Genomic DNA, 11,346 nt, shown 5'->3' on the forward strand with positions numbered 1-11,346 from the left:
TCTTTGCATTTCATTTTTTCTGCCGATGTTTCTGCCAAAGTCTCACTGCCTTCATCTGGTATCAATGCATGCTGTATATGATATACACGGTATACAAGTGAGTTCAAGGCTACAATACTATACCCACTTTCTTGGGAATAAGTCTCACCAAACTCAAAGGGACTGACATCTGAACAGATAAGCATGAAAACACATTGTAATGCTGTAACCCTATCCATATTTCAAGGAATTGAGCCCAATGAGATCCAGTGGGACTTACTTTCAAGAAAAACATGCATGGGATTATGCTGCATGTCGAGAGCTGGGCTTTAATGAAGAATGGACTCAGAATGGCTTTGGGCTTTCCACTGCATGGATATGAACTTTGTTTGTACTTATTAATAATAATTTATACATGTCTTTGGATGATGGCTGGAACCTATGAATGTATATATACATGAAGTCTTCTGCTGTATTCAAGACTTCTCCATTTTTAAAAGCAAGTGTTTTACAAATGAAGAATTCGAAAATAATTATTATAGAGTGAATCTTTGCTTTACCTTTTACTGATTTGGTCAGCAGTGCCAAAGTGGTGCTATTGTTTTGTTTAAGAAAGTACTTGACTTTTTAAAAATATAGAAGAAAATATATGAATATTTTAAAGATAAAGTGATGGATGTATAGTTTTTGTTTATTAAAACAAGTATGTCATGTCTAGACATAACCTTTCAACTTTTTGTCGTCAAAATATATTGCAGAAATTATTCATGTCCAAATAAGATCGAGAACATGACAGTGTCAAAATGCATGCAATTAATATTAGGACCTGAAAAGTGAGATCTGCATCTTAAAGCATACAACCGAAGGCTCTATATATACTAGTCATGTGCATTCAGGATCTACTTTGTTTCATTTCGTGTCCCAGCTTTCGGTGGGGCGCCCAATCCGTTTTTGTCTGAACCTCCCAAAATCGGGAAGTTGGATATTTGGTTTTTTTATTTTGTTTCGTGTACATTGTTTGGGGGAGGGGGCTTCACCCAGGTGCTTTGGACCTACGTACCCTGGCATGGCTGGGCCTGCAGCCAAGCACTGAGTAAGGAGCACTCCTTACTCAGTGATCGGCTGGAGGCCCTGCCAAGCCTGGGAGCATAGGCCCAAAGCGCCAGGGTGCCTGCAGCTGAGCACCAAGTGAGGAGCGCTCCTTACTCAGGCCCTGCCAGGCGCTACACAATCCATCCGAAAGGCAGGCCCGCCTTCCTTTCATATTGATTGCATTTTTGTTTCAGGAGGGACCTTTCCATTTTGTGCCATCCGAATGGTCAAAACGAAACAGAAAAAACACAAATGAAACGAATGGGACAACTTTCGGACCCATGACTAATATATATCCTAATTCTATTAAATGCATATTAAAATATTGCATTTAAAACAAGATATGGTGTTGGATTTTGGCACAAGGCTCCCATGGTTCAAGGTGCTCCAGATGTCATTGGACTGCAACTTCTTACTATTGGCTACCCTTGCTTGTGCTGCAGGGATTTGCAGTGCAACAATATCCCTTCAATGCTTTGTATCACTTAACGTATGGCAATGCATTTCACACATGAAAATATATGTGCCTTTGATCCTAATTCACAACACCTGTACAAATGTGTGAATATCGATAAACCACAGAAAGGTGGTTGTTTTTAAAGCTGAAGGCACATCTCAGCCAGTGTTGATTTTATATACACTGGAGATGGGATGAGGCAGACAATTACAGGTTCATGTGTGAAAAGGCTTAAAACAATTTTGTTTCCTATGAAACAAGCACAAAAATACAGAAGCTTAATTATAATTGCACTTTAAAAGATTACTTATGGTGACTTCCCACTAAAAAGCAATGCAAGGGAAGCAGATAACAATTCACCTACACTTAAAATATAATCCTAAACATGTCAACTCAGAAGTAAGCCCAGCTGGCAAACTGGCATCAGCTGGATTTGGTCCCAGGTAAATATGCACAGGACTGCAAGATACACATCTGAAGTCCAAGATTTCGACTTGAAGGCCTGCTCTCTTTAGCTGGGTTCAAGGAATGTTGAAGGGGCATATTTGTAGCTAGACGGATAACTCCTGGAAGGCTTGCCAATACCAGTGAAACCATTTAGAGGAAAACAACCATTTAGGCACAAATCACAACTATTCTATTGTCCAAGCATAAAGTGCATTTGCCCCTCCTTCTTTGTGATTTTGGCTTTTACAGATTTAATCCAAATGCTCTTTCTAGGAAGCTCTAAATCCTCCAATATAATTGTGTGATGAAGTCCCTCCAATTATACTGGATGACCTAGAAATTTCTAGAGTCAACACTTTTCTAAATCCACTTTTGTTATTTTGTGGTCAGATTCCAGTGGAAATATAGCAATTTCTTTTTTCACTGTTATTCACTTTCATGTGGCCCCTGTGCCTCTAATCCTATGTAATAGTCTATAGACCCCTTCACACAGGGCATTTTTGCCCTGTTTTGCCACTTTTAATTGCAGCAAGGACGGGGCCTGCCATGCGTCATCACATGACACATGGCAGGCTCCATCCACATTCCTCCCAAAGTGAAGGAGAATCAATCTACCAGAATAAACTATTAGGAGTCTCAGGGAGATATAGCCCTTCCAATCATCTGATGCATAATCTTTTCCATTGGAAATGGAAAGCATTGAACCTGGGATCAATGTGGTAGAGCATGCAGACCATGCTCTACCACTAAATTATGTTTTTTCCTTGTATAGACAGATATTCACTATTTCATCATGTTTATAATAAGCAAAGGCACTTTGGACAGAGATACTACTGGGACAGGAAAAAAATTAAAATACGAGCACTTGAGCAGTAATATCTCTATCACATTATCGTGAGGCACTAGGGAAAAGCCATCTGTCCTCAGCCTCATATTGCATTAAATATGAATGTTTTAACTTTGCTCTGTCTCTTCAGTAACCTATAGCATTTAACCTATAACATAGCCCCAAAATCTCTATTTCTCACATTTAAGGTCTGTTTTATTTGTTTTAAAAAACAAATTAATAACTAATTATATTAGGATGCATCAACAAATGAGACACAACTAACATGGCCACCCAAAAAGTATGTGTTGGCTTTTTTGGTGATTCTACCATATCATACCAGATCTATTTGACATCACTACAAATATGCTAAGTTCTTCTCTACCCATCTGTACAATGAAAAAATATCTTTTCTTAGGTTTTCTTGAATATTACCTCTCCCCAAACTAGTTATACAATCCTGTGATCTGGTATTCAAGTATACATACTTATTTAAGGTTATCTTCCCAGATGCTTTCATAATGTAGAGCAGGAATGAGGACCTGTGAACCTTCACTACCATGATCTCTGACCACTGACCATTTTAGCTATTGCTGCCAGAGGTATTATTCAAACATTTCAAAGGCTTCAACCTCTTCACTCATGATGCAAACGGGATCTAATTTATTTTATTTTATTTTTATATATTCTGGAGAGGTCCCACAACTGCAGTGGCTTCTTTTGGACTCAATGGAGACAACATGCCTTTTCTACTTGTTTGATCCTGTCCCGTACTAATAATAATCACACCTCAAACATTAAGATACAATTTGTACTTCTGTGCCCCATATTACTGCATCTGGGAGGCTCACTCTTGTGATTTGCATGGCCTCAGCAGCCTTTTGCCAAGTAAAGAAATTAGTCACATCTGGAACCAATTGAAATCCATATGAAAAATTAGTTATGGCTATTTTTTCAAGTCCAGATGATTTATCAGGAACTAATGTATATCTTAATATTGATTCACTCATTGTATCCATTTGTCATCTCTTCCTGATAGTATAACCCGGTATCCTCTAATATTTCCATGACTGCCTGAGTAAAATTATGACATCATATAATAACCCAAGCCCAGATACTTTGCAGCAGTTACTGCTGTGGTTTATTTGCTGCTATAGCTGCACCTAACATTGGAGGTGAAGGTTGGCATCCCACTTTTGGGTTTCAGTTCCATCTATATATATGGATCCTGCAGATAGCAGAGTCCCATAATTCAATGGTGGCTGGTTGTCCACTAAGTCTGCATGCTTAGATTACCTAATGTTTTACTCGCTCTGGGAAACATAAGCAGAACCATTGCTAATGAGAGGGGGGGGGGGACACTAAAGAAAAAACTGAATTTACATGTAAACTGTTGGTTGGTGCAATCCTAATTGAAAATTATATTTCTTTCTCTTTGCTGTTCCTAAATAATGTTTTTCTTTACTAAACCCTGCTTATTTTATTATAGACACTACATGAAATACATTTGCTGCTAAAAAATAATCAACATTATATTCCATTTGCATGTTGAACTAGGTGTGCTTGGCATGAATCCAGGAAATACTGCAATTTCATTCAGAAAAGAAAGCTACTGTTAATATGAGGTAGCTTTCTCCCATGTTACATGTCTGCAAATTCAGGTTTCTCAAAAAGCATTTCCATGACCTGGAGCTATAATGAACCCTAGAACTTGAACATGTAGAACCTGTGTGTGCAAACACATTCTTATTTACATGTTTACCTTGGAAAACAAATAGATAATGAAAACGTTTTTAAACAAAACCAAAACATTCAGTTACCTAACTACAATAGCAGGAGTAAACTTGATAAAATCAAATGGACTGATTGTTGTTAATTGCCATCAAGTGACTTTCAACTTACAGCGATCCTATGAATGAGAGACCTCCAAGACACACTCTCCTTAAAAAAATAACTTAGAAGCAATGGCAAATTATTTTATTGCTCAGCAGTTCAAAACACAAGATAGAATATTATGGCGGTAAATAGAAATGAATGTCCCAGTTCTGAGTATAGTCACACATTCCACTGTTAATAGTCTGGCTCTGAATTAATGCAGTTTGACACCACTTTAATTGATATGGCACAATGCTGTGGATCTATGTGAGTTTGGTGAAATACCAACACTCATTGGCAGAGAAGACTAAAGACCTTGTTAAACTACAGCTCCCGGTATTCCTTAGCATTGAGCCATGGCAGTTACAATGGTGTCAAACTGCATTAATTCTACAGTGTAAATGCACCCTGAGATGTCACTCAGAACACATACAAGTGGGAATCTGCCCACTGTTAGCAGTGTCTCTGTAAAACTTCATTTGATGAAGCAGAACTCCATTTGCTATAATAGGCAATCTAATTTGTCTGTGGACAGCAGTCTACAGATCTTGGCTGCTGATAGGTTAATTTTGTTTTATTTTTTACTTTGCAAAAGAGAAAATGAAGTGCTCCATTACCTTAGTTTATGAACGGCACTTTGCTATTAAAAGATAAGATTTAAGGGATGTCATAAGGGACATCACACAGCCAATATGCCACTTTAAACTGTGCTAGCACTGAGGGTGGGGCAGATGGGATGGGAGAGCTCTGTGCATGTAGGTGATTTTGTGCGCCTTAATTATTGTTGCTACTTTCTTGTAATCAAGCTTAAATGCCTGTTATAAGCCATCTACCAAAATTGTATTGTAATTTAGGTTTATTTCCACTTGCAGCCCAATCCCCAAAGCACTCCGCCGGCAAAAAACCCATTGAGGACAGGAGGCTTAAGCATGAAACTTGCCTGCACCAAACTTACGCACAGGCAAGTTTCCTTATACTATACAGTAAATGAGAACATCTTTTACTTTGAGGCATGACAGAGTGACTCTGATGCATTTGTAACCAACTCCGGTGATGACAAATAAGTTCTGACCCAAGGAGAATAACGAAGCACCCGAAACAACCACGCGGTACATTCCAACATACTTCTCCAAATAGATTTGACCAGCCCAGATCAGAAATCCTTACTGATAAAAAGGCATTAAAATATCAGAATGTGACAGTGTGTTTTACATAATTCTGAGGCATTCTGCAAATGAGTAAGTTACCATATTTGAAAAATTGTAAATTCATACCGATGGTGGAATTATACAAATTTCTACTATCAGCTGGCTTTGCCCAAGGTCTTTTTATATCCATCCGACCTGGAAACTAACAGGGCTAAGAGCTGGCGGATATATAGATGGGTGACCCTATACAAATATGTAATTTTGTAAGTACAATATATAAAGGTTCTTCATTACTTTACTAGCTGTCAAACTGCTACTATGTTAAGATTGATATTCATTTGTTTTCCAGAAGGTCATTCTTTCATACTCACTGAGCTAGGTTTCATAATCCACCCAGTTGCATTAAGGGTATGATTAATGTCATGGATTCAAAAGTATAAATGTGTATATAGGTGATATGCTTGAATTTCTAAAAATTACATTACAGAAGGCTATTGGTTCCATAATATATACATTTTTAAAATCCATAATGAAGAGGAGTATTATTTGCTTACTTACAGTCAACCACATCAGCTTTGTTTTGCCATCATCCTCAAAGCATTTTGGTGGCCCAAGTCCTGCTGAAGTGAATGGGCAATACACCAGCACAACGCTTTGTAGATTGGGCTGTAAATGTTTGGATATGTGCAGTTTTCATTTTCCCCTCTGTTCATTCAAAATGTAAACTGTCATGACTTGATGACAAGTAAATAATATTTCATACTATGTATGTAACATTGGTGTGTTGCAGTACTCCCCATCCCATGCCTACTACAGATTTAATGGTAACACCCCATTATTCTCTCCATGTTTCAATGTACACACAGGAGGTTCAAGCAATGATTTTAATTTTAAGTACAACTGGATCAGAAGTCACTAAGAACCATTCAGTCCATGTGCCATCCACACTTCATGCAAATTGTAAAACTGGTTAAACATTGTTCCAGAAACAGATCGTGTAAAGCTTTGTTTTAAGTGGCTCATTTTATACATTTATCATGATACGTCCAAATGATTTCAAGAGCTAGCTGTTTGATTTCCATTGCTTATATGTTTGTTTTTCTAAATCTCCACTGATTACAGTAAAAAGGAAAAGGGGGGCTTGGTCACACTGTATTAAATAAAGGCTACAGCAACCTTTGGTTTGTAGAATGTACTGAAATGTTTGCAGCCCTCCTTGGATCCAGTCCAAAATGTGAAATATTACTGTAAGAGGGTATCTTTCTAATGTATTTGTATGTAAAGTTTACACCTCTGTGAGGTCTAATAAAGAACAATGGTTAATAAATGTCAGCATCTTCTGTTCTCCCAAATCAATGTGATTTCTTTAGTAAAGCACACAACTCTCATGTTGCGTCAGCTCCACTGGTTGCCAGTTTGCTACCGAGCACAATTCAAAGTGCTGGCCTTGGCCTATAAATCTCTAAACGGCTCCAGGCCAGTTTACCTGTCCAAACGCATCTCCCTCTCTCTATGAACCACCGTGAAGAGGCCCTTCACAGGTGCGATTGGCGGGGACAAGAGAGAGGACCTTCTCGGTGATTGCCCCTCAGCCATGGAACTCCCTCCCTGGCAAGATTAGATCAGCCCCCTCCCCCATCCTTTAGAAAGACAGTAAAACTTGTGGGACCAAGCCTTTGGGACAGTGCAATAAGGTAACTGGGGGAATTTTACTCTGCTGATTTGAGATGGATTAAACAATTCATTTTAAATTGGAGATGACTGGTTTTAGTATTTATGTATATTTATAGTTTATTTTATGTTTCAGCATTTAATGTTTGCCATATATATGTTGAACTCCTCCCTAAGTCCCCTTCGGGGACAGAAGGGCAGAAAAGAGATGTTATAAATAAATAAATAAATAAATAAATAAATAAATAAATAAATAAATAAATGGTTGTGATGGAAAGCCCCCAACAATCCGGATATTATTGGACTCCATATTCCATCATGTCCAGTCAAAATAGTAAATGAAGTTATAGGCAACTGCATGCACTCCAGAAGTGTTGGGCTAGAACTCAAATAATTCTATTTAAAAGTTAAAATCATTTTAAAACATATGAGAAAAAAATAATCTAAAACATTCGGTATAAAAGTACAGCACATTCCATTAAAAGTCTCTGCTGCCACATGAATTGAGAACCAAAGGGCTGCCTAAACAACTTACCTGCTTGCAGAAAGAGAACAAAAACAAGACCAATGTGAAATAAGTATGATTCCCTCTCCTGATCTCTTTGAGGGCCCATCCAGACAGTACCTTTATCCCAGGAGCTTCCACAGCAAACAGGAGAGTGACCAGATACCGTTCTCTGTAAACCCAGAAGTAATTGCTACAAAAGGCAAAAAACATGAGATTTCCAGGTGCAAGAATATTGCAGATTTTAGCCAAATATCCGGATATTCACATGTCTGAATGTTCGTGCAATCGGATATCATGGGATTTTTTGATCTTGGTTTGTTCCTGGGTTTTTGATGCTTGTTCCTGATTAGTCAGTTCCTAAAAAGAAGGTGACACTTGAGTAGAAGGCAAAAACTTTGTCCTGGGAAGAGGAACTTCATCCTTCACCTGTTTAATGAAGTTTGTGGCAAAAAAATGAAGTTCCTAGGATGCAACAAGTACTTTCACAGTAATTAGTACACAATGAAACAGGAACAGACACTTTCAAAACAGGAACAGAATGTCATCATTAGTGTAATTACTAAGACTTTGTTGTGTGGTCATCTGTGCAGACAGGTCTCATGGTGTACTTATGCCAGGATGCTGTTGCTAGTTTATACTTGTTGGTTCTTCCTTGGATGTATGCTGATAACATGTGTAAATTTTATGGAAAAAAAAACTTACTACTGACTGTTGGGATATGGATGTGCTAGAGAGGAATGTAAATATTGAGAGACAAGGTCATGCAAGTGGCTAATAGGAAAAGCCATGTGTAACCCAGGAACAGCTTCATATTATTGGATGCCACAAGTACACAACCAAATCTGTCTGGACAGATGGCCAGGCAGCCTGTAAGAAGTGACAATAATGACAGAGTTCTGTTCCTAGCTTGAAAGTATGTTTCATTGTGTAGTGCTGACTTGGATAGAAGTAGTCCTACTTCAAAAACTTTATTTGTGTGCAAGAAACTTTATGAAACATGCGGAGGACACAGTATTTTTGGTCTACACATAAATTGGAACTTTTGTAGAGATGGAGATATGCGGATATTCACTAACATGGAAAGCCAAATAAAACCCAGAAAGAGGACCCTGTTGTTGGATGCCACAAAGTACACAACCAGATCTGTCTAGACAGATGGCCAGGCAGCCGGGCTCTTAAAAATAGTAGATAATGGCAAAGTTCTGTTCCTGACTCAAAAATGTGTGTTCCTGTTTGTGTACTCCTGACTTGGGCAGTAGTAGTTCTATACTACGAGGTTTGTAAGTGTGGGAGATACTTCATGAAATGTCTGAAGGAGACAGTTTTTCCAGCCAGGATAAAGAACGGAACTTTTATGGTTTGTCGTATATCCAAAAGTCCACATATCCGCATCCCGCAATTAAAAAACAACAACTGCCACTTTCCAGCAGAAGCTCTGTCTCCAGCGACCATTTTGGGAGCCTCAAAATCTCAGATCAAAGTATGACGTCTGGACAATGGAGGCAGAAATCCCAGGACCAACAGGTCTGTTTGTGGACCTCTCCTGAAGTCCCGGAATTTTTTGCCCCTCACTGAAACCCCTGATAAAGTGCTGTCTAGAACCATCCTTAGACTGAAGGATAAAGGGTTCTTTATCATTTCTAGCTATCTATTTCTGTTCAGAGGTTCTTTATGTCACATTATGATTACTCAGGCTTCCAACTAAACCTTCGTGTCAACTCTGATTTATGAAAACTCTGTTTTGTCTGTTTGTTAAAAATTTGTTAAAAACGCAATACAATTTTCTGGTTGATACTGAACACGATAAATAAATAAACCACTTTATCAGAAAGGCCCATGGATTTGCCCCACATCAGGGTGAATCCATGGGTTCCCAGTGGAGGGCGTAGAGAAGCTGCCATTCCACACCCCACATCACCCAGCTTACTTTCCTCCTCATCCCATGGGGGGAAGCGACACTGCCCAACTTCCCTTCATTGAAGGAAAGGCAACACGGGAAGGCTTCCAGGTTGCCGCACCAGCGGCAAATGCTACTTCACCTCCCTTTTTGGCATGGAGCTTGGCCGGAAGTCCCTTTGTGCCATGTGAAAGGCACATCGCAAAAAGGGAAGTGAAGCACTATACGATGGGCAAATTGGCCCGTCTGATAATGCTGAATTTTTTAAGTCAATGCTCCAGTCTGAGTTCCATATAAAATAGAATAAAATAGGAAATGCCTCTAGAACATGGCCATATAGCCTGGGAAAACCTACAACAACCCAGAATACCTTTTATTGCCACCAGTTTTGTAAACCAAGTGGCTAAGCTCCAATCCACGAGAGATGCTTAAAATTGTCAGTTTCCACAACCCTGACTATTTCCCTACTCCAAAGGTCAGCCAGGTCTCCAGGAGGATCATCTGACAGAGCAACAAGAACCTCCTCAAAAACCATTAAGAATCCACCCGGATCCATAAGCTTCTTAGGACAGATCAGGACATGAGAGAAGCCTCCTCGCAGGATTGCAAGACATCCGGGCATCCCCTGGGCAATGTCTTCGTAGACGGCTGATTCCCTCGATCCAGAAGCAACCAGAGATGACTTGCAGATACAATGCTCTGGTTGCGGATGACACGATAAATAAAATATCCCATCCCTTACCTTTCCTAACCCAAACCCTAACCCTTTCCTATCCGTTATTCCCTTGCTGACATAAAGTCCTGATAACCACATGGCACTTCCCCATTAAATGTTCCTGTTTCACTTTCAACTCTATGGATGCATGTGCATATAAAGAAGGAAAAAAGATGGCATACTGAATTGCTTCCCTCATTAAAGGGAAATGTTAGTTTGGGATTTGGGTAGAATTTTGCAAGGTCAGTATAGGCCCACTCCACCAATGCTTCATCTCTGTCCAGGAGAAAGAAAACAGTTAATGCTGAAGATCATCCAAATAAAGCTTTCTCAATTTGCTTTGTATCACTTTTAGTCCCCCTCTGAGGCCCCTGTATCATCAGATCCAGAAAAACAACTATTGCAATCTGTTTTTAGTCAGTTTTACCAAAAAGAGTAACAGCTCTGGATCCATCAAAGAGAAATGCTCCATCTGCACAAAAAATATTTCTGTTGCATACCCCATAAAGAGAGAAAACACAGTCACCCCAACCCAGACTGCAGAGTTCACACTAAGTTCCAATACATTAAACAAACACATTCAGGCTGCTTAACTTTTTTTTTTTTTGTATTTCTTGAGCAGATTTGTAGGAGAAGTTAGCAGCAGCCGTGGACATCAGTAAGATACAATTTTATGTAGATTTTGGTGGATTCCACTTGAAAACAAACTGAATCAATGTCTCAACAACCTG

At 39.0% G+C, this 11,346-nt stretch overlaps 1 protein-coding gene across 6 annotated transcripts in view; it reads left to right on the plus strand.

Moving 5' to 3' along the window:
* The window catches only part of IGF1 (insulin like growth factor 1), a 73,917-nt gene extending 66,766 nt beyond the window's left edge, over positions 1–7,151 (plus strand). For 5 of the 6 annotated variants that reach the window (XM_060776887.2, XM_060776882.2, XM_067469233.1 and 2 more), the window contains exon 5: positions 5,549–7,151. In XM_060776887.2, coding sequence (XP_060632870.2) covers positions 5,549–5,588 — 40 coding nt within the window. In that variant the 3' untranslated portion in view covers positions 5,589–7,151. Of the gene's footprint in view, positions 1–226 lie in introns of all 6 variants that reach the window. The other variant, XM_060776885.2, reaches the window with a different exon arrangement.
* Positions 7,152–11,346: the final 4,195 nt, after the last annotated feature.

Source organism: Anolis sagrei, chromosome 5 (assembly GCF_037176765.1).
Source record: "Anolis sagrei isolate rAnoSag1 chromosome 5, rAnoSag1.mat, whole genome shotgun sequence".
Classification (NCBI taxonomy): Eukaryota; Metazoa; Chordata; class Lepidosauria; order Squamata; family Dactyloidae; genus Anolis; species Anolis sagrei.